The sequence below is a fragment of the Pogona vitticeps genome, chromosome 2, assembly GCF_051106095.1.
Source record: "Pogona vitticeps strain Pit_001003342236 chromosome 2, PviZW2.1, whole genome shotgun sequence".
Classification (NCBI taxonomy): Eukaryota; Metazoa; Chordata; class Lepidosauria; order Squamata; family Agamidae; genus Pogona; species Pogona vitticeps.
The window spans coordinates 239,213,237-239,239,794 of record NC_135784.1 but is presented as its reverse complement, the minus strand read 5'-3'; the positions used below and the strand labels follow the sequence as shown (position 1 = coordinate 239,239,794).

At 39.9% G+C, this 26,558-nt stretch overlaps 1 protein-coding gene across 5 annotated transcripts in view; it reads left to right on the top strand.

Annotated features, from left to right (window-relative positions):
- The window catches only part of LOC110088427 (transducin-like enhancer protein 1), an 82,412-nt gene that overhangs the window by 18,595 nt on the left and 37,259 nt on the right, over window positions 1-26,558 (top strand). For 2 of the 5 annotated variants that reach the window (XM_072992250.2, XM_072992248.2), the window contains exons 5-8: window positions 3,427-3,489; window positions 5,247-5,321; window positions 18,252-18,456; window positions 19,319-19,335. In XM_072992250.2, the coding sequence (XP_072848351.1) occupies window positions 3,427-3,489; window positions 5,247-5,321; window positions 18,252-18,456; window positions 19,319-19,335 (360 nt within the window). Of the gene's footprint in view, window positions 1-3,426; window positions 3,490-5,246; window positions 5,352-18,251; window positions 18,457-19,318; window positions 19,336-26,558 lie in introns of all 5 variants that reach the window. The other 3 variants (XM_072992249.2, XM_072992247.2, XM_072992251.2) reach the window with 2 other exon arrangements.

Genomic DNA, 26,558 nt, shown 5'->3' with positions numbered 1-26,558 from the left:
AAAGCTGCCACACAAACACAAGGGCTTTCCTGGGAGGGATGGCCTCTGCAATCTGATTTGCTAGTGAGCCACAGAAGACCATGTGGGCAATTAGTGTGGATGTATCAGCTATCTGCAAGGACTTGTTGGGTTTTTTTTCCCTTTTATCCCTCATTGTTTTAACTGTCTGCTATGTGTTTGCGGATCAGAAATCTTAACCGATAAGCTTTATCAATCTGGCAAAAAGCTCAGAATGCCATGAATATTGCATGAAGTTTAGATGCAGCAGTGGGCATTTCAGAGATGTAGCAGCGAGCATACGGTATAGTATATCCTTAAACTCCGGCTTATTTTTAGATTGGCTGACCACTTTGGATCTCTGCCTTTTTGTTTTAAACCTTGAATTTTGGCCTGTTGAGGATTTCTGGAATGGAGTTTGTTTTTTTTTTTTTTAAATTGTCTTTGTTCTGCATCTAAAGCTTTCATTATTAGCTGCAGGATATCTCACAGCAGTTATGGCCTTGGGTTTTATGAAAAGGAAAGAAAGAAAATGTAGCCTAATTCATGTATTGAGTTAATGTTGGGGGTAATTTATCTGGCTCTTAAGTGGAGTGAGTTGCAGGAACTGAGCCTTCGTAAAACATTTGAAAAAAGAATCACTTGTTGGTTGGGGGCCTCTGGGAATTGTAGTCAAAAGTAGTAACATTTCCAAGCTATGAGTGAGGAGTGATATAAAAGAATAATTCTTGGCACAGTGGTTAGACAATAACATGCTTGAATTTTGTTGACTAAAATTGCAAATTGCAAATATTGTAGATGCTATAATGATGGGGGGGGAAATTGGGCTATGTTAATGGCATTACAGACGCAGTGATGCCTTGACTTACGAATGCCTCGACCTAAGACCATTTTGAGTTAGGAACAGCCCCATTCACAAAATTTTGCTTTGATTTGCGAATGGAGCAAAAACGGGAAAATCGGGAAATGGACTTTGGACTGCCTGGTACTGCCTGGTACTGTAATTTTAAAATGTAAAAAATGGTTTAAAAGGTGCTTGGTTTGGTTTAAATCTGCTTGGTTTTAAAGGTGTTCTGTTTAAAAGGTGTTTGTTCCCTCCCTCCTTTCCTGCCCTTTTTTAAACCTAAGTTCATCTTAGGTTAAAAGAAGAAAAATTCTCCCCCTAGTGGTAGAGGACAGATTAACTGGTTTTGCATTAGTTCTTATGGGAACTAATGCTTTGACTTACAAACTGTACCTTTACATAAGAACAAAAAACAGCCAGAACGGATTAATTGGGTTTCAGTGCATTCCTATGGGAAATGATGCTTTGACTTATGAACTTTTTGACTTATGAACATCTTCTGGGACAGATTAAGTTTGTAAGTCAAGGCACCACTGTATGCTGTGAAAGATAGGTTAGTGCTATAACCCAATCAAATGCCATGTAGAGCCATGTTTTCCACTTGGAGGCAGGAGCATTTCTGGTTTGGATCCTCTGTCTTGTTGGCCATATTCAACCTATATTTCCTGCCTGCAGCCTCCGGTTCACACAGGAGCCCTGAGAACTATGCTTTCTCAGCTCCTCCCAGAGATCAGAGTGAGCAAAGAAAAGTGGAGTGTGGCCTGTGGAATGACAATACTCCTCGTATCATTTTCCTCAAGATTGTTGGCACACCAAGGAAGCAAGGATATTATTGGTCCTTTAACTGGCATCTGTGCATCCCCCAGAATGGAATGCAGCATTTAGAAAACACAAAGCTGATTCATTTTTCCCACTCCATCAGAACATTTTGGCATGGAGCTTGGCCATTGCTCATTTGATTTTTCCTCCACCGTTTCCTGTAGAAGGAGATAAAAGCTGGCAGAATACAACCCTGCCACTCTGAACATGACATATAAGAGTTACATTTGTGCAAAGAGGGTTCTTAGCAGGTCTAAAAACTGTGCACAAAGGGCAGGAGATCCACAGGACAAAGAAATAAATAATAAAAATGGTAGCAGAAGAGGTGATGGAGAAAATGTTTGGCTGTGAGAAAGATACCTGTATTCTCAAAGCATAGTATGCCAAGGTGACCCAGAGTTTAATCTAATGCTCAATAGTTCTGTCTTTAGTTGGAAATATACAGTAGCAAGTAGTGTAGTGCTAAGATAGACTTTCTTCAGAGCTGGAAAACTCTGAGAGCATATACTTCGAATTAATCTGTAATAAGCATATGACTACTTAATGATGAGGGTCATATAGATCACTTCTTGATGGTTACTATGAAAAGTTGTTTGGTAGCCTGTTTGTCGGCGGTAATCTGCAAACTTGACTGACTCATCACCACAACAGGTAGAAGTCTATTGTTTTTTTTTTTACCATGTGCAGAAATAAAATTGTAGAAGCCTGCACAACTTTTACAATTGTGAAATTGTAAAAGCCATGACCATCTTGCAATAAACATGCAACTGGTGCATTGTCAATCAGCTGTGTTGATCTCAGTAATTTCTCTTCCACTCACAGTAAAAAGCAACAGGATTCTGGTCTACATGTCTCTTGATCTCTTTGTTCAAAGAAAGTGCCAGCTTTAAAAGGTTTCATGGCGTATGCATTAGATAATGAAGATTTGATTGAGTTTGAGTACTGGTTCATTTTTAATCTAGGTTTATTATCCTTATCCATTTAAGGCAGCTCTGCCTTGCTTCCTTAAACCTGACTTAAAACACATGAAACAACTGAGTGGAATAGTGCTTGCAGCTATCTTGGATTATAAACTTACCTCAGACAGGTCAAAAAAGCAGTTCTGGGTACTGTGCTGTCATATTATTTAACCTGATTTGAAAGATTATTTTCAAGTTGAGACAAATCTGATTTAAAGTCTTCCAGACTATGATGGCAGTTTACCTGAGATAAGAATAATGTAGTCTTGTTCTGTGGATAAGAGTTTACCAGAGACTTAGCCCTACCCTGTAATTGTCCTTGATCAGAAATAGTGGGAACAAAAAAACACTGAATGTTTCCTATGAAAATGTATTCTTTTTTCTTTCATTAATTTTGCTAAGCTTTTAATTTGCTCAGGTAGCTGGTCCTCAATTCACTTTTGCAGTGCACTCCTGAACAATAGCTTGTGTGAAAAATGGTTTCATATTGTGACCTAATAACTTGAAAAAACAGTAGATTTATCAATCTAAAAGCCTTTGGCTCGTGCTAAATTTTAACTAGTGCTAATGAGCTACTTAAGGAAAAATAGATTTGTGCTCCAATAAATGTAAAGATGAGATACCAGAAACATAACAGATGTCTTTCAGTAGAAAGAACTCTGCTCTGGTTAGCCATGTAAAATTCTAAACATTGTATGTAAAGTTGAGTTGCTCTAATTTTTCATAACATTTTTACTTCACATGATCTTATAAATCAAATAATAAAAAAGGCATGTTTTAATCCAAATATTTACTTTTCTTCTATAGACAGAAATTGCCAAGAGATTGAATACAATCTGTGCACAAGTCATCCCATTTTTGTCTCAAGAAGTAAGTACGAATGTTCAGCTGTTAAAATGAAGTTATGTTGCATCTCTATTTGTAAATTAGCTAATTTTTAAGATGTTAATTTTATAAAAATTCACATGAGTGAGGAACATCTGTTATAGCTAAAGTACACAAGCCCCCTGTTAATTTGGTCTAGCAGATGAGATGAGATACACCAACTGTACAACTGGCAAAATAGCTGAACCACAAAATTATTCTTTGCAACACAGGGGGCGGTAGATTTATAGAGATTATCAAGATTTTTTTAATGCCAATGTTAGCTTGGCAGCTGCTAGTCTAGCGATTTGTTAAATTCTGTGTAAATAAAATCTTGGCATTTAATGGTGACTAAAAGTTTTTGAGTGGCATTTGTAAAATGTAGTTCCTGGAAAGGTCTATTTTTTAAAATAACTTGGCATCCTAGTATTGTATCGATGCACAACTGTGTTGGGGAATGCAAGAACGAGAACCAAGTTCTGGCAATTCTTGTTCAATTGCTATTTCATTTTCTTTCCCTCTGCATTGACTGTAGAACTGTAACAGTTGACATACTTTAACATTACAAAGGCTAGAATAACCAAACAGTATTCTATTTTTATATCTGAATAGGAATGTAGTAGCTGTGACCTGTACTGTTGTGTTTAAACAAGGACTTTGGTTAGTTTTTAAACTGCAGTACAGTGTCATGGCACTGTGCCATTGATCTATCACCTTAATTGTTGTTCTTCTTCTACACTTCTTTGTCTGTAACAACAGCTTATAGAATGAGACCTTGTTATTTCTGAAACTACATGACTGTGTATGTGATTCCAGTTGTAATATCTCGGAAAGCTTAGCTAAGTCAGCCCTAAAATTCCAGCTGGAGGTGCAGCCCAAAGACACACTTTGGATTATTTCTCTGTCTTTTTTGAGAGAAAACAAAGCTGGAACATAAACTCCCAAGTTTGTACAACATCATAAACAAACTATAGCTCACTGCAAGTGAGTGTGGTACAGTGGTGCCTCGCTTGACGAGGATAATTCATTCAGTTGAAATCGCTGTTAAGCGAAATCCTTGTCAAGCAAAACAAAAAAGCCCATTGAAATGCACTGAAAACTGGTTCAATGTGTTCCAATGGGGTAAATACCTCAGTGTCCAGCGAAGATCCTCCATAGGGGCGGCCATTTTAGCTGCCTGTAAAGCGAGGAATCTGTCCTAAAGCACAGCAGGGAGCCATTTTGCACAGCAGGTGGCTATTTTAGAGCCGCCAATCAGCTGTTTTAAAATCATCGTCTAGTGAAAAATCGGTTCCCGAAGCAGGGAACCGATCATCATCAAGCGAAATTTCCCTATCTAAACATCGTTTTGGGATCACTATTGCGATCACAAAAACCTCATCGTAAAGTGGATTCATCGTTTAACGAGGTAATCGTTAAGCGAGGCAACACTGTACAGTGTAGATCTCTTTTCCAGTTTTCTCATTCACTGTGATGTACACATTTGGCCTCTATATTGAAGTTCTTGATTTACTGATTTTTCTAAAATGAACACTGGATATATGTACTTGCACCCGTATACATGCATGGACACACCTGTTCGGAAGTCAATGGCTTCACTTGTAATTTTGCTAAAAATCTGAGGACTTGTTAAAAGGCAAGTCACATTGTTTCCATTTTTCTATACAGAAACATAGCTGCCTCTAATAAAACAGCATTTTCTCTATTATGTAATTCAATTAATAGTTGTTCTAGTAATGGAAATGACATGTTTGTCTTTCCAGCATCAACAGCAAGTGGCTCAAGCCGTTGAACGTGCCAAACAGGTGACCATGGCTGAGCTGAATGCCATCATCGGGGTACGTGGCCTTCCAGGTCTACCTCCTACCGTGTGTATAACCAGCTTTCCTTTCTTATTGCTTTGGTACTTTTGATGCGTTCAATTTTGATATATAGCAACTGCTTTGATAATGCTAGCTCTAAGCTTCATTTGTCTTGGCACCTGCATGATTTTCAAATTAGTAGAATTACTGGAAGTGCCATTTGTAAGGCAATGCTGCTTACTTAGGCTTGTGTCTCATAACCATAACTGTATATATTTTTAAGATGTGTTGTGTTGCTCTGTTTCATAGCTTGGGGTTTGGCAGTTAGGAGGTTGCAAGAGTAAAGGTTGCCAGAGATGAAATACAATCTCTAGGATTAACAGATTATTTTTATGGCATCCGAATCTTCTGATGGTTCCGCCTTCCACACTCTCCCCCTGTTGGCACACCTCTAGTCTCTGAAGCAACTAAAGATGTTTGCTTGCTTTTCCAAAGTAGGAGGGTTTTTTTCTCTCTCCTTTCTACCAAACCACAGATGATGTCATCTTGACTAATAAACCGATTTACAATGGTTAATTTCAAATTGTGAGTGCTGAAGCCGGTATGTTTCAGCTAACCGCAGTTTTGGATCACACAACAAGCTGTGTGGAAGCAGAAGTGAATGTTTCTGAATGTCTCTTCCTGTGGGAAAGAGGAGAGGAAAGAAAGTGCAATTTTCCTTGGGCTGACCTGCTGCAGTATATTATAATAATAATCTTAAAACTGCAGAGCTGGAACGGGCCCTACAGTATGGATCATCATGTCCAGCCCCTCTCAAGGAAACACAGTGGGGAATCAAACTCCCAATCTCTTGCTCCAAAGCCAGATGCTGGAATCACCAGCAGTTTTTTTCACGTCATGTGCTGCATTGAGGTACAAAATAGTGCCAAAGCGTGTGGTTGTGAGTGATTGCCAATTGCACTGAATTGGAGTAACTTGTCTAACAATATTAAACTTAATGAGCCACATGTTCTGTGTAAGTCCAGTTCCAAAGTCCTGTTACCACCATTCATGTTTCTTTTCCTTTCTCAGAGAGCAAAAGGAGCTGAAATAAGCAGTGGTTCTCCTTCTGATTTTATTCATATGCAAGTGCCTTGAGCAGATTCAAATTATTCATTTATCAATTTATGTTAATTGCTTGTGAGAAGATGCCCTGCTGGTCTTTATAGTTCCCTCAGACACTTTGTAATGATAATTAGACATGCTGCTGTATGGATTAACAGTGCCATAGTCCAATGACGTCTACAGACAATGGGACCAGTTAATCCATCTGTGCTTAAAATTACATCCCAACTGGAGATGGGGGGAAAAAACTGTAAGAGCTAGGGAGGATTAGAAGAATGAGCCTCAGCTTGAAAACTCTCCTTTTATCAGTTTCTGAATTGTAGATCTGCTGTAGCTTTGCCTGTGGTAAGCTATTGGCAGTCAATTAGGTGAAATAAACTGGGAGGGTGACCTTCATTTCCTTTTAATAGCTATCCCTCCCTGCAATTGGGAGTGTCAGTGGATTTTCAGCTTAAATTTTATTCAAGCTGCTTTATTACACTTGACAGATTAGCTTTGCATAAACATACCCTCTTTTCAAACCAGATCCTTGTTTGTCTCCCTGCTTCCATCCAATCAACTACTTAAAAAAAATAGTAATTAAGTCTCTATTTGTCTGCTGTCTTGTCGACCCTCTCTTATCTGATAATTTCTAAACTGAAAAGTTCATCTCAAAAGTCCACCTAGTCTTTAAAAAAAAAGGTCTGATTATGAAAATATTTTAAAGAGATATCAGGTAACCACCAACGGAGCCTTTTCAACAGACACGAAACATTAGAAATAGCTTTTAAACAGTACTTTAAAAATGTTGACACTGGAACTGGGAAGAAGCTTCGACCTCTCATCCTTAGGAGTGTGCCAGTCTAACCAAAGATAACAATACTCTGGCTCATTCTTTGGCAGTCTCCATACAATTGAACACATGCACATGGCAGTGTGTCTCTCAGGTTTCCTCACTGTAATCGTGTGTTTTCTCTGCCAGAATCAGACTACTATTCATTAGTTGCATGCCCTAATTTCATTTTGGTCCAATCTGAAAGCATTGTTCCATAAAAGTACAATTTTGCTTGCTACTCCATGAAACCTTTTCTGCATGTTTGCTTAGAAGTATGTGCCATTGCCTTCTAGGGCATGGATTGCTGCTTTCTAGGATTTGAGGTACTGATGTGTTGCTGCCAGTAGAAATATACTTCAGTTTCCACTGGGTGTTCATAAATCCTACATGCATTCCTGTCTAGTCATGACTACCGCAGTCCAGCTTTTTCACCCATCTGAGCTTCTTATACAGCTGATCTGACAATTCTATTATAGCCTGAAGAACATTTGTGTTCGGTGCAACAAACCTCACTCCTTATGACTGTTTGCTTTCCTTTCTTCTCTCCCTTCCTCTCCTCCTCCTCTCTCTCACTTGAACATTTCCACCAAGTTGGTCCAATAAGAGATCATCTCTCCCTTTTGCACATTTGTATACATCAATAATTATCCTGCGCTGCACAATAAGTTTCATGCTCTGACATATGCTTGATTTGTTTGAAAGGGATTGTAAGTGCAGGCTGGAAAATTGGAGTAGCATAAAATTGGGCTGACAATTCAGTGGACCTTTGCTCCTCTTCATTGAACATGCACTGTGTCAGCCTGTCTCCCCAGAGGGGAGGAGGCATCAGGAGCCTGTCTGTTCCTACAAGCAGCAGCTGCACTGAAAGTAAACGCAGCCCAGTTTGATAGCAGCTGTCAGTATTGTTCAGAGACCCAACTTAGTGTAAAGAACAATCATGCGGGGGGGGGGGGGTCATGCTCTTAAACTGCAGTGTCTTTCAAGCCAATAAAAGAAATAGTAATTTAACGGTTTAGACATCCATTGTGAGCCTGAAAGATCCTGAAAGACTTCTTTTTAAAATGCAAATCAGCTGGTGCATTCTCCAACATTAGAAACACAATCAAGTAACCAGTAGCTTAAGGGCGTTGAAGATATTTCTCTTCCATGAAAGAATGCCTTGTGAAGGAAAATAAAGCATGTTCTTGATAGGTGTTCTGTAAATAGTTTCTGGTGTACATGGGCTGAACCTGCATCTTAATGTTTCACAGTGAGACTTAACATGGTGGGGGGGGGGAGAAGAATCTTACTTTCTTTACATGGGATAATGATTGCAAATAACTGTTGCTAAAAACCAGTCTTTGCCACTTTAATGGAGAGTAGCCTGCTTTATAGGCAAGCCTGAATTTGTGTTCACACTTTCACATAAATTGTTTGTGCGTTGGGGGCGGGGAGGGGGGAAGCAAAACTTAAATTAGGAATATTGCAAAGTTGGTAAAAGATAGATGTGTTTCGAAATAAGCGAACCAGGTCAGGCTACTAACAAATAAATACAGTGCAGAGAGAAAACAGATATACAGATAATAAATAAAAGGAGTTCTCTTCTTCAAGGAAATTACAAACCTGGAGTCTGTCCCTACATATTGCTTCTGTCCGAACGGTAGCATTTGTATTGTGTTATGACAGAATGATAGAATGATGTCAATAAGAATCCAAGGCAGACCTTTCAACATCACAATAATCCAAGTTTATGCACCAACCACCATTGCTGAGGAGACTGAAACTGAACAATTTTATGAAGATTTACAACACCTTCTAGAACTGACACCAAAGAAAGATGTTCTTCTCATTCTAGGGGACTGGAATGCTAAAGTAGGGAGCCAAGAGATAAAGGGAACAACAGGGAAGTTTGGCGTTGGAGTTCAGAACGAATCAGGGCAAAGGCTAATAGAGTTTTGTCAAGAGAACAAGCTGGTCATCACAAACACTCTTTTCCAACAACACAAGAGGCGACTCTATACATGGAAATCACCAAATGGGCAATATTGAAATCAGATTGATTATATTCTCTGCAGCCAAAGATGGAGAAGCTCTATACAGTCAGCAAAAACAAGATCTGGAGCTGACTGTGGCTCTGATCATCAGCTTCTCATAGCAAAATTCAAGCTTAAACTGAAGCGAGTAGGAAAAACCACTGGGCTACTCAGGTATAATCTAAACCAAATCCCTTATTGAATACACAGTGGAAGTAAAGAACAGATTTAAGGAACTCGATTTGGTGGACAGAGTGCCTGAAGAACTTTGGATAGAGACTCGTAACATTGTACAGGAGGCAGCAACAAAAACCATCCCAAAGAAAAGGCAATGCAAGAAAGCAAAGTGGAGGTCCAACGAGGTCTTAGAAATAGCAGAGAGGAGAAGGGAAACAAAATGCAAGGGAGATAGGGAAAGCTACAGAAAATTGAATGCAGACTTCCAAAGAATAGTAAGGAGAGACAAGAGGGCCTTCTTAAATGAACAATGCAAAGAAATAGAGGAAAATAACAGAAAAGGAAAAACCAGAGATCCGTTCAGAAAATTGGAGATATTAGAGGAACATTTTGTGCAAAGATGAACATGATAAAGGACAAAAATGGGAGGGACCTAACTGAAGCAGAAGACATCAAGGAGAGGTGGCAAGAATATACAGAGGAATTATATCAGAAAGATTTGGATATCCCGGACAACCCAGACAATGTAGTTGCTGACCTTGAGCCAGACATCCTGGAGAGTGAAGTCAAGTGGGCCTTAGAAAGCCTGGCTAACAAGAAGGCCAGTGGAGGTGATGACATTCCAGTTGAACTATTTAAAATCTTAAAAGATGATGCTGTTAAGGTGCTACATTCAATATGCCAGTAAGTTTAGAAAACTCAACAGTGGCCAGAGGACTGGAAAAGATCAGTCTACATCCCAATCCCAAAGAAGGGCAGTGCCAAAGAATGCTCCAAGTACCGTACAATTGCACTCATCTCACATGCTAGCAAGGCTATGCTCAAAATCCTACAAGGTAGGCTTCAGCAGTATGTGGACCAAGAACTCCCAGAAGTACAAGCGGGATTCCGAAGGGGCAGAGGAACTAGAGACCAAATTGCAAATATGTGCTGGATTATAGAGAAAGCCAGAGAGTTCCAGAAAAACATCTACTTTTGCTTCATTGACTATGCAAAAGCCTTTGACTGTGTGGACCACAGCAAACTATGGCAAGTCCTTAAAGAAATGGGAATGCCTGACCACCTTGTCTATCTCCTGAGAAACCTATATGTGGGACAGGAAGCAACAGTTAGACCTGGATGTGGAACAACTGATTGGTTCAAAATTGGGAAAGGAGTACGACAAGGCTGTATAATGTCCCCCGGCTTATTTAACTGATATGCATCATGTGGAAGGCTGGACTGGAGGAATCCCAAGCAGGAATTAAGATTGCCGGAAGAAATATCAACAACCTCCGATATGCAGATGATACCACTCTGATGGCAGAAAGTGAGGAGGAATTGAAGAACCTTGTAATGAGGGTGAAAGAGGAGAGTGCAAAAAACGGTCTAAAACTCAACTTCAAAAAAACTAAGATCATGGCCACTGGTCCCATCACCTCCTGGGAAATTGAAGGGGAAGATATAGAGGCAGTGACAGATTTTAATTTCTTGGGCTCCATGATCACTGCAGATGGGGACAGCAGCCACAAAATTAAAAGACGCCTGCTTCTTGGGAGGAAAGCGGTTTTTAAAAGCCAGTTAAAAACTTGGTTATTCAAGCAGGCCTTCCCTCCAGTCAATTAAGTATTTCTCTTTTTCTTTTTCTTTGCTATTCCATCTTGGTAACCCTCTCTTTAAATTAATTGTTTTAAATTGAAACTGTAGTTGTAATTTTTATGATTTTATATATTTTTATACTGTTTTGTTTTATTTTGTAAGCCGCCCCGAGTAGACATGGTCTAGAGGGGCGGGGTAAAAATCAAATAAATAAAATAAATAAATAAATAAATAAACCTCGACAGCATCTTAAAAAGCAGAGACATCACCTTGCCAACAAAAGTCCGAATAGTCAAAGCTATGGTTTTTCCTGTCGTGATGTAGTGAGAGCAGGACCATAAAGAAAGCAGACCGCCGAAGAATTGATGCCTTTGAATTGTGGTGCTGGAGGAGGCTCTTGAGAGTCCCCTGGACTGCAGGGAGAACAAACCTGAGTGCTCACTGGAAGGATAGATCCTGAAGCTGAGGCTCCAGTACTTTGGCCATCTCATGAGAAGAGAAGACTCCTTGGAAAAGACCTTGATGTTAGGAAAGTGTGATGGCAAGAGGAGAAGGGGACGACTGAGGATGAGATGGCTGGATAGTGTCTGCGAAGCAACCAACAAGAAATTGGCACAACTACGGGAAGCAGTGGAAGATAGGAGGGCCTGGCGTGCTCTGGTCCATGGGGTCACGAAGAGTCGGACATGACTGAATGACTAAACGAACGATACGGAACCAGAGGTTGGGAGTGTCTCTAAAGAGAAGAACCAGCCTCTGCGGCCTTGGGCAAGTTGCACAGTCCCAAGATGTCCTCAGAAGAAGGGAATGATAAACCACTTCTGAGTATACCTAGGAAACCCTGAAATGGACTGCCATAAGTCAGAATTGACTTCCTGGCACATGATTATAATTATTATGCAACCAGGTAGTTATCCCTGTGGGAGAATAGCTGATCTTGGGCTACATGGGAACAAATGGCAGAAGGTGGATGGAGCATAGTTTGTGCACCTTACTCTTTAGGCAGACAGTTTTCTTTTATTTGAATAAAAGTGGAGAGGAGTCTAATTAACTATTTTAAAAAATTGTGAAGTAATTTATTGTTAAACTAAGTATTTAAAAATTCCTAATGGGGTACCCTTTCTGTGTTTTAATGTTTAAGCATGGTAGTATAATTTCTCTTGGCGTGGAAAGAATGTAGATTATGGCATGAAAGGTTTAAGTGGATTATCTTGGTAGAATTTGAAGGGATTGGCGAAGGAGGAAAGATAGTTAAGCAACAGGCTGGAAAATTAAAAGTTGTGCATGCCAGGAAATTTGAATGACAGTTGTAATTAGGCCACAGTGGTTGCCAATAAAATTGCCTTGCAAAGTTGGTGCAGATTGAGAGAACATAAAAAGAACCAACAGTTTGACGAATTGTGGAAACAACTCTGAGAGTCAAGCACAGCCTTCACAGGAGAAGCAGGTAGCCTGTGAGGGCATTTCAGTTTACTTGGTTCAGAAAGAATTTAATACTTGAGAAGTGTCAGGTTTCCCTCCTCCTCCTTTTGAGGTGCACTGCTAATGGTTCTGTGAAATGTATCTCTTGGATTGACAGTACATGTGAGACAGATTGAGTTGTCGGCCTCCAAAGGGCTTTCCATCATTGCATGAGGTGATTGACTAAAGGATTAGCAAGATGCTGGATTATTTTTCCTCTTCTTGGCTGTGGTTGCCAGCTATCTCTGAGATTGTAGTGTGTGAAGCTTAAGAGGATGAGGTTAACCTCTTGAGGGTTTATTATGAGCATGCAGTTAATCTTTAGAAAGCCTATAAATAACTGGGATTCATGTTTTGTAATAAAATAGAAATATGGATGCAAAGAGAAGTGAAACCAAAGGAGTGATGCTAAGACTGCCTACCTCTTGTGTGGCACAATTTTTTTTAGCTGCAGTCTCTATTTAGTGTCAAATGCTCCTCTAAGGTTTCAGAGGGGGTTTTTTTGTTTTATTTTTTAATAGAATGGGTTGAGCAAGAGGCTAAAATAACACCAAGTGCCTATTCGATGATGTATGGATCAAAAGGCTGAAAGCCTAACAATGTCATGAATAAAATGTCTTTGGGAGACCCAGTTTCCCAAATATGCAGATAGCTTGGCTTTGGTATGTATTCCTAAACCCCTGCCAACCCCTTCTACTTTCTCTGCTGCCACCCCCTTTAAATGTGATCCTACAAATAAAGCTCTGCCTGTCTCTCTGATAACAGGTGATGTGACTACATGGACAAGCATCCCGTCACATTTCCCCCCCTAAGTGCTGAAGTACCATATCAGGTGTATATTTTGGGCCCAACGTTAGACAGAGAAAGAAAAACGTATTCAAGACGCTAAAATACACACCACAGACTGCTCCAGTTTCTATTTCTGCTTTGTCCTTAAGCTCTCTAATTTTGTTTCCAGTCCTACGGTGCTGCATTTTGTATTCCTTGTTCCAACACTTCCCCCTAAAACAATAGTTCAAGTGCATTAGTTGCTGCAAATTTTGTACATCTGGTTTGCTAAACGTACTTCATGATCTACAAAGTACAGGTTTCCTCATCTGTTTTCCTGTCCTCACCCCACCCCACCCCCACCCATTATTTTCCCACAGAAGTGAACTTTTGAGAAAAAAAATCCCCTGAAGATTTAAGCCCCAGCCTGCACTAGGAAACATTCCAATGCAATGAAAAGCAAACATTAAATTACTTCAGTTATGAATGTTTAGCTTTGTTGCCACTCTTAATTCCAGCCAAAAAAGAACTGTGCTTCTTTAGTCTGCATCTGCTGTCTGTCAGTGGCTTACAGGCATAGAGACAGACACACTTAAAAGTACAGGATACTTGTTCATTGTTTTGGTTTAATTTAGAAGCATATGTTGATGCATTTCTTCAGTCATCCTGGCAGAAACTCAGTGTTTTATTAATACTGATTGTAGTTGCTGAACTCTGGCATGTGTGTATGGAATCTTGTAAGTTCTCCATTTAACTGTTGCATGCTGCCTTCCTGCATCTCAAAATAGCAGGGGTTCCTTCCCCCCCCCCGCCCCCCAGTCCTGCAACTGGCTCCAGACTAACCCTAACTGTCCAACCCTGGTGATAAAGTAAGGCTGTTGCTTGGTTTAAGACTTAAATGTGTCTTGATTTTTTAAAAACAAAATCATTAAAATGGCTAAGAGACAAAAGGAAATTTTAAAGGGATTTTTAAAACGAATGTCCCCAAACCAGATTTTTGTGCTTAGATTATTAACACATTCATCCTAGCTCGTGTCATTCCTGAGGAGTTCCTTTCTTCGAGAGAAGTGCCAGCGTTTGTTTTTTTCTTTTGAAGAGGTACTTGCCACCTTCTGCCAATCATTAGGAGAATAATGACGACAGGACATAAAAGAATGTTAGTTGACTATTTCATGTGAAATGATGTTCAACTGCTTCAGAGTAAACCAAGATCTCAGGCGGTTGTTTGACGTTAATTTCACATCCTGGCTTTTTCAAAGTCATTATGTGTGTTCTTCTGGTTGAGACAGTGGAACAATTGGAAGATGTCCTTCTCTATTTATCAACTTATGCACCAGGAATGGAACGGCATCTGTGGCCAAAACAAGTGCTAATGAGCATCCATGAAAGTGCATTTTGCTACTGCCAGCTCACGAGGGCATATTATACAGCACTTGTACTCTATTTACTATTTTATTTCATTTAATTCATTTAGTCCACACAGAAAGTATGTAAAATCAATAATAAGTGAGACAGTTCCTACCCTCAGGCTTATAGTCTGAAAGTGACAAGTTGTGAACATATTCCGGTCACTTCTGAGGTGGCCCACAAATAGTTTCCTAGTCCCGGAACTTTTGGTGAAAACAAAACAGGTGTTAGGAGAACTGCTGCAGCTTCTCTCAGTCTCTCTTTCTGTGTACGCTTGCGTGTATGAGAAGGAGTTAGCACCTCCTGCACATGTTGAAATAATGTTTAAGAAGAATTGATCCAAACTGTTGTGACCCTTCTTCCTCAGAGGGTGACAAGTCTGAAGAGGGAAAGCCTCTGCTGTCTATGGAGGCACTCCATGTGAGTCCGGGTTCCTGAAAACTAGCACCCTGATTCATGCGAAGAACCCTTTTGGATAGGGAGTACTGTCCCTCTTCTCACTTGTTGCTATTTACACATAGAAAGGTGACAAAATGTGGGATAGAGTGGGTGGGATTAGAGTGCCTCCTCCTCTATGCATGCGTATTCTGCATTGTTTGGCTATTGTGAGGCAGAATTCTATGACAGTACCATCAAATATGTGCATAGAGGCGCATAGAGGCTGCATGTATGCCACCCAAACGTTGATAAACCAGTAGGGCATAGTTGCTGCATGTTTTGGTGGTACAGCATCGGTCACACATTAACGCACTTTCCTCATCCTTTATTCTTTGTCAACTCTGTGTCCCTACTTTATTCATATGGACTAGGCTGCAGTAAGATTGTACAGTAGCTGGATGAAAATTGGTCCACTCAATTCTCTTGTCTATCTTAGTCACATAAAATGGAATACATGTATTTTATTTGCTACATATTGGTCTACTTGTAAAGGCATACAGCAACAACAGCATAAATACATTTTCTGGTATTCAAATGATTTATAGGGAAAATAGCAATAAATGAAATGAAATTTTGGAAATTCATAGTTTGAGCCATGGACGAGCATGCTGCTTACTCCTCCGGAATAAGCTGTTATTCCCCCTCCTCTTTTGGATGTTGATATCATGAGAGAGAAAGTTACACAAGAGGAGGTGCTGAATGTGGTGGCAGAGATGATTACTAAAAAAGTAAAACATCATTTGGATATCCCAATGAATGGTACAGAATGAAAGGGATATTTACTATCTGGTAAATGTTCTGCTATGACTATTAGAACATACATACAGTACAATGTTCTGTTTGTTTCATAGTTAGAAATTTTGTTGTAAATATGAAAGTGGTTTCTAATTTGTGTCCCCACAGTAACCCTGTGGATTGGCATAGCTTTTTAATGGTGGGAAATGAAGCTGAGGTCATGACTCACCCGAAGCTCTCCAGTGAGTCTGTGACTGAGGAGGATTTTAAATTTAGATTTCCCCAATTGCTGTGTACTAGATTTCACTGCCTGTCCAAATGACTTGTTTCCAAGGCTTTATTGATAGCAGGTGGCCAATTTTAATCTGGAAAGTTGAGTTGTTCATCTGATATTCTTGATCTAAAGTACAAGCAGAGAAAACAAATCTCTGTTTTCCTAAAGTCCCCCAAACTGATTTTTAAAAAGAACTTCATGCTCCTGTTTAGGGATAGATTGCTCTGCTAATTTTCTTAACAAAAGAGAGAGAGAGAGAGAGGTAAAAATCTGTTGCAGAGATGAAGGATGAAATTGGCATGACTATACTAGTCAGGCATTATTTAACACGGAACGATGCTATCACCTGTTATATAGCACAGTTTGGCTGCAGTCATGAAAGCAGAACCGTTCTTGTCCATATGGAAGGGACCAGGCAAGACTTCTGGGTGGCTAAGACACAGTGCCTCATACACTTGCCTGCCATAAATCCTTTTGAATTGGTGGAATTTACTTCTGAACAGATACCATTGAAATTTCTCTTTTTCTGGCCTTTACATATGGAGAAAAAACTCATTTTGGCTGTTGTAGGCTGTGGTGTTTGCCCTCGTGCCCCTTGCCTGACCATCCAGACACAGAGCACACAAAGGCAAACTACTACTCCTTTTTACCCCGTTGCCACCAGTTGATTACTAAGTCAGCATTAATTATGAAAGGATGAAGATGCAGATGCAAACTTCACTGTCTTTTAAATAAAACATTTTCATTGATTACAGATGTTATTATTATTAATCATAGGTAACTTCTAGTATCATCAATCTCAACCTTCTGTCATTACTCTTCTTATTCACTTTTCACTAATCACCTCAGATCTCCCAAATACCACACTCTATCTCCTTCTCCACTCTCTCACTCTCCTCTCTGACTCTCACTGACAGACTCCACCTTTTTATTACATATCTCTCAGCTCCACCTCTCATCAACATTAGCCTACAATGTGAATATTCATAACTACTTAACATAATAAGGGTGAACGCTACATAGGCCTCTGTTCAACTTCATGTACAGACTGAATAAATGGGAGAGGGTTCAGAGGATGCTATTGGATCTTTCATGAATGGCTAGGCTGGTAGGCATGCATTCAGTCTGTGCAATATAAAACGGAACGTTAAGCCAGACAAAGCCAGACAAAATTCTGGATAAAGCCAGAATTGTAACAAATTCTAGATGATCCTATGTGGTGGCACATACCACTGCAAGGGGGATTAGCTAAACTGTGATATGTTTATTGTAATATGTGAGCAAGGATGGGCAGGTTGTTGTGGAATGCAAGTCAGGGATTAGGACCTGGGTTTATCAGTGCAGAAACAAGCCTGACTTCCTGGTTTGTATGTTCCAATAAACAAATCAGTGATGGAAGATCCACAACGTGTTTAGCCACTCCTTCATCTAGGAGGAGCCAAATAGGAATGACTGAGTGGCATGCATTAGTCCTTTCTGGTTTATGTCATGTGAATGTGACCACTCAGAAGTAAATCTGAAACAAAGCATCTTGTTAGAAATTACCGTGAACTATTCATCAGATCAGCCATCTGTCTCTATTCTGGCTATGTCCATGAGAAACATTCATTTAAAGGGTGGGGGAGAGGAATAAGGGCAACAGGTTTATTATGTGCGAGCATTAAAGGATGCCGAAATGCCCTTAGAAGTTAAGGTTTTCAGCTTACTTTTCAGTGTGGGAAAAACTCCTAGTGAATGTGCAATGGAGCCTTATTTTAGATACTGCTTTCTTATTTGTCATTATTATTAGTTTTTTGGTCTCTACTCAAAGCAGTTGTGAAAATAAGCTTTTTGGGATAGGGAGATATGGGCAAACAATATTTCGGTTGCACTAATTCTGTTAATATAGAGGTGGATTTGGAGAGATGCCAGATGTCTTTACGAGTCTAGACGGCACAAATCTCCTGTTAGTCGGGCTGTAGATTAAATTACACGGCTTAGTTCTGTAATACAAAAGAGGATCAATATCTGAGGAAATATTCAAGCAGTTGTGAAATCCAGTATGGGGGGTGATTAGCTGGGGCAGTTTGAAATAGGGTAGGCTTTGGAAACAGGAAGTTGTATTGAGTTCCGCTGGCTAACTGATGCCTCTTATTTTTCTTCTTGTTTTCTTTCAAAACTCTGCTGCTTCTCTCTGGAAACACCTCTACGAAATACAGCAACAGCAGTTGCAGGCTCAGCATCTCTCACACGGCCATGGACCCCCAGTGCCTCTAACTCCACATCCATCTGGACTTCAGCCCCCTGGAATTCCTCCGCTTGGCAGCAGCGCCGGCCTACTTGCCCTCTCAAGTGCTCTGGGTGGGCAGTCTCACTTGGCAATAAAAGATGACAAGAAGCACCACGATGCAGACCACCACAGAGGTGAGAGGCATGGAAAGGACTGATTAGGACTGTTGTCAGATGAATTCTTGCACGTTGCAGGCATCTGTAAAGAAACTGAGCTGTGTAGAACAAACAAACAAACAAAAAAGCAAAGAACAAACTTGTTGCCAAATGTTAAAAGTAGTTCTACACTTATATCACTGGAACAAAATGCAGCTTGAAGTTTTCAGTATTTGAGCTTGGAGGTCCCTAAAGGTCTCCTGCTTATAATAAAATGCAGGGCATTTTGACATCCTTCCAAATGCATACTTGTAACCTCAGTGGCCTGCACAAATATTGTGGAAACTTATTAAAACAGAATAAGTGGGTAATTTTCTGTCTTTCATGTTCCCTTTATTATTATTATTATTATTATTATTATTATTATTATTATTATTATTATTATTATTATTATTATTATTATTATTATTATTATTATTATTATACAAAAATAATGGAAAGAGTGTGAGAGAAGGGTAGGCAAACAAAAACCGTCAAATTTTGAGGTGAATGTGTTGAAATGAAAGTTTCGAACATTACATCTGTGTTGTAGATTTGTTTAGAACACCTTTAAATATTGGGCAAAATTGCACTTGAATAATTTTTGAAGAAGAAGAAAAAACTAATTTATTCTGTCATGGGAAGAACTAGGCTTTGTGTATGCTTAAATTGTAAATCATGTTTACAAAATGTAATTTTCAGGAAATCACTGTATTAGGAATGTGCAATGACTTATATAAATAAAAGCCATTTTAAAACTGTTCGCGGCTTGTGTTCTAATTTTCCCCCCTTTTTTATTTCTGTTCTTGCCTCTGTGTCTGAACGGGCATGTCTGTGCATTTCTTGGTTTCTACGGGAACAGACAGAGATCCGGGCACAGTAAGTACCAATATTCCTGCTAATGTTAACATTTCCAATTACAACAGTAGATGATAGACCAGTTTTTCACATTTCCTTCCTTATAGGCTTACTTGCCTTCCTAGTTTAGATAGTTGGCATGGTATCTCCTCTATAAGCACTGCAGTGCCTTCTTGGAAGAATTAAGAATAGTGTTTATGTTGAACAATATTTCTAGCTTCTATAATAAAATTCCTACAAATTAAAATCTTGTTTCAAATAGTAACTGATCAAGCCTATGTTAATTGCATTAAATGCATATGTTCCTGAAAAACAGGTGAGATTAAAGAGACCTTGCTCGTTACCATCACTGAGGGTTTGAAGTTTTTCTAACTTTATTTTCACACACATTTTAAGTATGTGATGTGTGTATCCGATATTTCACATCTAATCTATTATCTCCTATTTATACTCAAATGTATTATTAATGTTAAAATTGGCATTTCTTTTTTAAAAAATCTCTTGTCATTCGTAGGCTGTGATACTCCCTCTCTGCCTCTCATTTTCTTTCTCTCCTCCTCCTCCTCCTCTCTTCCTTTTTGGAGTTTTATTGATTTCAAAACTATTAATTTAAAACAGTGCTGGCATATTCACTACTTGATGCTATCTAGTATGCATTCAATTAATAAAACAAAAATGTTTGTGGATGATATGATTCTTTGGCCCCACACAATTCCGATCTAGAGAACATTTCTAGCTGCAGTAGTACAGTCAGTACCATTTTAATATTAAATAGCATTTTTCATTGTTTTTAATTTGATTCTGGAATTGGTTTACCCAGAGTCCTCTCATATGTGCAACTGGTTTGTTAGACATGAAATGAATTTATTATTTCTTGGTCCTCTCATAATATTCCTGTCAATCCCGTCCTGTCATCTGGGAATTTAGGAAAAGCTGCTTATTACTTGTGTCCAGCACCCTTGAAATCTGGATGGTATGGATATGATAACAAATGCTGTTAGGTAACTGTTAGTTAATTACATTCCATATGACATGTGACTGGATACCTGTTCACGTGCTGTTGTAGCCATCTAATGTAATCTCACAAAAAGCATCTTCACCCAGTTTCCTATAATTTGTCCTTTCCCACTCATCGATCTGTGACCCACCCTACCCCTTCAAAAAGGTTGCCATGATTGGGTCAGTATTTCAGGAGCCTTTGTGAGCTGGTCTAGAAAAGAAGAGATGGGAAAGTCAACTTCAGTCTCTTCACTTTCATTGCGAGATCTCAAAATGCGGCACTAAACTGTCAAACCTAAGTTTGTTTCCACCAATGGGGAGTGGAGACATACCATTAAATACCTGATTTCCCCATTTACCCCCTTCCCTTATGCTACCTGAAAGTCTGCTAGGGAGTTGTGATGCCTTCTGGAACAGAAGTGGGGAGCTGCTGAGAAAGGATTATTGACCAGAGTTGCCTTTTCCCACTTCTGCCAGTGGCCCTTTGTGTTGAATTCAGAGCTCTCAGTTCACAAAATGAACTCTTCTGGTCAAAGGAGGCACATTTAAGATCCGTTCCTATGTAGCAGATCAAGCTAATGTAGACACACAGAGTGTATGCAGATATAAAATGTCTTTAGCCAGAATTGGTAGGCTTCTGGTTTCCAGAATGTTGTTTCCCACCTTAATGTTTGCCTGTCTGTTACAGTGAAATGGGATCTTATGAGCGGTGGTGACAATACTAGTTAGTACTGTTAGCAAAATGTCCATGGGGTGCTCATGGAAGGGTTTGCATTGTGCTGTGACAGTTCGATTGTATAGAACAGGATTAGGGAAACTCTGGGCAATGAACCAAATTTGGTCCAGTAGGCTAGTTTTTCTAGCCATGGGATGAGAGAAATACCTGAAGCTTCTTTCCTTAGGGGAGAGAGGCAGGAGAGTAAACTGATCAATAATTTTGACCCATGGTATGGTCAGTTCTATTTTAGCTTGCATTCCCAATGTGGGGAAGGGGAAGGAGGTATCAAGCTGGCTGAAACTCAAGCTCAGAAGAGCTGGCCAAATCTGCTTTGCTCCACTCCTACCTTCTCAGGTCCTCACGTTAGTGCCTGAGGCAACTTCTCTCTAACATCCTTCCTTGTGCAGGGAAGATGAAAAGCAACCCATAGTCATGTTGATTAAGTTACCAGCTGGTGGAATGCTTCCTCAGCGTTCATCTGGATTTTCTCTATAAAATATTAACTTGGAACCTTCACAAGTACATCATCCAGGTTATCCAGTGACATCAGGAGCATAGCCTCACTCTGTGATGTTATCCAGCCCCATGCTAGACATCAAAGGTCCCCCATCTAGGTGTAGAAATGTCATCCTTCCACAAGGGTTTGAGGAAGCAAGAATATACAGTGGTGCCTCGCTTAGCGATGTTAATTCATTCCGAAAAAATCGCTGCTAAGCGATAACATAGCTAAGCGAAAATAAAAAGCCCATAGAAACGCATTAAAATGTGATTAATGCGTTCCTATGGGATTAAAACTCACCTTTAAGTGAAGATCCTCCATAGCGCCGCCATTTTCGGTGCCTCTAAAGCAAGGAATCCGTGCCTGAAAACAGCGGGCAGCCATTTTGTTTACCCAGCAGCCATTTTGAAACCACCGATCAGCTGGCCGAAAATGGGGGCTTTGCGATCATCACAAAGCGAAATTCACCCATAGGGACCATCGCAAAGCGATCACTTTTGCACTTGCAAAAACAGTGTCGCTAAACAATTTCGCCGTAAAACGGAGCGATCGCTATGCGAGGCACCACTGTACTTGGATTTAGCATATTCTCTATTCCAATATCCTGTGCAGAATATGAAACAACTTTACCATGAATTGGAAATGTCTTTTACATATAAAATGACACATTAGGTCTTAATAGGCTGAAATCCTGTTCCATAAGTTTCATGTGTAAGTCCGATGACACTATCAGCCTTATGTAGCACAGCTGCAGAAACTGGATGTGTCTTGGATATACAGTGTAATCTGGTAAACTATTGTTCAAGACATACTAGCAAATGAATGAAACATGACATATGGTCACAGAGTATAGGTAAAGGTAAAGGTAAAGGTTCCCCTTGATAATTTTTGTCCAGTTGTGTTCGACTCTAGGGGGCGGTGCTCATCCCCATTTCCAAGCCATAGAGCCAGTGTTTTGTCCGAAGACAATCTTTCGTGGTCACATGGCCAGTGCGACTTAGACACGGAACACTGCTACCTTCCCACCGAGGTGGTCCCTATTTATCTACTTGCATTTGCATGCTTTCGAACCACTAGGTTGGCGGGAGCTGAGACAAGCAATGGGAGCTCACTCCGTTGCGTGGATTCGATCTTACGACTGCTTGGCCTTCTGACCCTGCAGCACAGGCTTCTGCGGTTTAGCCTGCAGTGCCACCACGTCCCCCACAGAGTATAAGCCACACATAAACAAGGAGATTGTGTAATGTGAAAAATATACAGCAAATGTATTGAATACTCCCTAGTGAAGAGAGATAATTTCGTTGGTTATAGGAACTTAATCCAAGCCCAGAGGTTTATTTGAATCTTATACCGGTTAATGTTTCCATGTAAGTCAGATACTGTTTTAGAAATCTAATATATAACTGTCCTTTATTACTTGCTGGTGTTTCTTTCTTTTTTCTTCTTAAGACTATCTTTAGATAGAGATTTCAAAAATGTGTATTTAGCCTGTCACTTTATGGTCACATCTTCCATCTTACGGGGAATACAGATCACCAAGTTATCTCCTCTGATGTTCATCCAAAAATCACTTCAGTGGACAAAGTAAAGTTCTCCCCTCTGGCAGCAGGGTTTTGTGTTTTTTTGTATGTGTGTGCGGCATGTATGTTGCTGTTCTTCAGGTTGTCATTATGCCTTTGAGCTTGTTTTTGAAAGAAATACATGTGTTTTCCCAGGTTTCTTGCAAGTAAATACTCTGGCAGACAGGAAAAGAAATTCCACGACCTGGCCTTCTGAACAACTGAGTATCATTTCCTGTCAGGCTAGAAGCTTCATTTGCCACATTGGATGAACAAGGTCTAGAAAGGCAACTGATATGCTTTTAAATAATAAACAAATGAAATCCTCAGCAGTATATGTGGGGACCAACAAGGAAAATCAATCCCAGTAGATAAGACATTAAGACATTCTTCTTGTGTAACACAAAACTGATATTGCTAGAAATGAAACCTGGATTTTTATTTGATTTCTCTAGCAGTCTTTTATGGTTATCTTACTAGGATGAAACTCGGCATTCTCCCTGATAGTTCTTCTGCCAAACCTGCTTCTCAGAAGTACGTTGAAACTGAGGCTTAAGAGTTTGGCCAAGAGGATATATTTCGTCCTGTAGAGATAAGCAAGCTCAGGAGACCACCATCCTCCAACCACCATCGTTATAAGAATGGAGTGTGTATGTAATGACTCATCTGATCTTCCTCTCTTCTATGTCTTTTTATGGACAAAGGATCCTTAAAGCCAAAAGTTGCACTTCTCTTCCCCTAGATCAGGCACCACTAACCTCCATGCATCCTCTATGGAGGAGGGTTAGCAGCCTCCATATCCCCCCCCCTTTTTTTCATCCCATGGATTGGCCCTTTCCAACAATTAGATGGAAATACGACTATTTGTCACAGGCAGGCTATAAACGAGATCCTACTGCGTTTTCCTGCAACAGTTCAGCTGTGTGTCAGGCATCTCTGCCGATGCTGCCTTTGAACCCAGTAGCAGCAGCCGCCTGTTAAATTGCTTTGTGTAAATGAAGCCACTCTGAAACTTTATACCCTTCTCTAATGACAAGGCAAGCTTGTTTCCCTCTCTTGAGTGTATATATGGCAGGTACATCTTAGGATATAATTTTCCTCCCTAGTGGAGATACTGAAGAACCCATTCTTGTAAGTGAGAGAAACTCAGTATTTGACAAAGGCGATGGCGGAGTCTCTGCTCCAGCCCTTAAAGTTATAGCTACAAGCTTCTACTTTGTCCAGATTGGATGAGCTTAGAGATCACGCTCAGGGGGATAAAAAGATAGACCCTGTTTTTAATCACCTAGCATCTGCCTCTGTGGTAGATGGATTTAGCTAGGCTTTCATGCTGTGCCTTGTTAAGGGATGTGTTAGCCAAGACCACTCTGGCTCAGACTTTGGAACACTGCACTGGCTCATCCAGAGCTCACTTGCTTAAGGGTCCTGTTTCTGAGTGGCCAACAGAATTAGCAGAAAGTTAGAAATGCCAGTCATTCCTAACCCTCTCCCTTTTGCGGCCATAGTCCATAGCAGCAGCAACACACCTTTTTATAAATCATCTTTCCAGCAGATGCCAGACCCAAAGGGAGAATGTTTCAAATGAATTCAGCAAAGACGTCTACTCTAGCAACTATGGTAGCACCCGGTCCATCAACAAGAAGAGAAAACAAATGTGTACCTTGCAGTTCTCCCACAAAGCCCATTGAGAAATGGGTTGATGCTTTTTATATGGAATGGAAACAAACCACATGAGAGACAATAGAATTTTAAGTACTATGTCTACTTCCAATACAATATCAGGGGGTTTGAAAGCACCAAGGCCATGATTTGTAGCGCCTCCTACAGCAGAGGTGTAGAGGAGCCTGTCTTTTACTACCATCCTGTGTGATCACAAAGATGTCAGAAAAATAGATAAGATCAGAGCACAGTGTAGTGTTTTTGTGTTGCTTGTAGCTCTGAAGAGAGTCTGGAGTAACATTCTTTCTAGACACTTAAGAGCTTCTAATGTAGATGTGGATTTAAAACTATCTTTCAATGTGGATTTTCCTGCCCATATAGGTAGATCTGGGTAACTGTGTGGTGTAGCAGATCATAAAGTTCCCTGTCTGTGTACAGTATGGCTAAATGAGAGGAAATTTCTCAGATTCTATGTTAAGCAACAACATCTGTCTTGTGTCTTGACGTTTGGTCTCTTCTGGGATGTTTGCCAAAGCATTAAATCAATCTCCCAGAACAGTGAGGCCGATATGAATGCCACACGATCCAGAAACAAAGAAGGAAGAACCAAATTACAAAGCCTCCAGACATAAGCCATTCTTCTCTTCAGACAGGAAAAAATGCAAAAAAGAGCAACGAAAAACACAAATCCACCCCAAAAAAACTTTCAGCACAGTAAAGTCTAGGAAAGCTTACATCAAATGAAGCCTATGAGCCTTGGAGATACTGCAGTGTTTTTGCTAATGCAGACTTACATAGCTGTTTCTCTGGAAAGGCCATCCTAAAGGATTTTGTGTCTAACAATATTTTTGGTTTGCTGGACATGCTTTTAATGAGTTTATCATTTTTACACTGTAAATGATATAAATCACTTGAAGCAATGTGGACATTTATTAAATAATATCAGGAGCATACAATTAGCAGGATTCAGAATTTACAGACAGTAAGTCTTACAATAAGCGCTCCAAACAATAGTTGGTTTAGGTAGGCTAACAAATATTTCAGATGATTTACTACATGACCTTAGGCCAAATCCTCCCATGTACAGTAGTTATGCCATAGCATAACTTTTGGAGGAAAATTGCATCAAGCTAAGAAATTGGCAAAGACATTTATCAGTTGCAATGTCAAGTCATGCAACTCACTGTGCAACTGATTATGTCTTATCTAAGATATTAAGAAAAAGCCTTTTCTTCTTTTCTACCATCCTCACAAGTATGTTTGTTGAGAACACAAGAGAGGACCTCCATAATGACTGCTTCCAGGCTATCTGGAAGCTGAATTATGGGAACTGGACTTCTTTCTTATTAGGTTGGAATGTTTTGCTACTCATCTGAGTAGCAAAATACGTATTCCTACCTAATAAAAAAGAAGTCCAGTTCCCATAACTCAACTTCCAGATGACCTCACATGGATGATTGAGATTCTTCATAGATATATTTTCCAGGCTATGGAACTCACTTCCATGGAAGGCCAAGCTGATGCTCTTTCTGCTGTCTTTCCAATATCAGGCAAATATATTTTTATTAAGGCATGCCATTGGCCACTGACTGGCTGATGTGGAAGGACACATTTATGCTGTAAACTATTATAGGTCTTGCAAGGGAGAAAGAAGGGGTAGAAATTCATTCAACCCAGAACCCTCTAAGTCATGGTCAAATTGTCTTACTGATTCTGTCTATTCTAAGGATAGCTAAGAATAGATGCAACTCAATTTACTCATCCTCATAGAACTGTCATTCTAAATAATTTAGTGAAACCCAGAATTTTG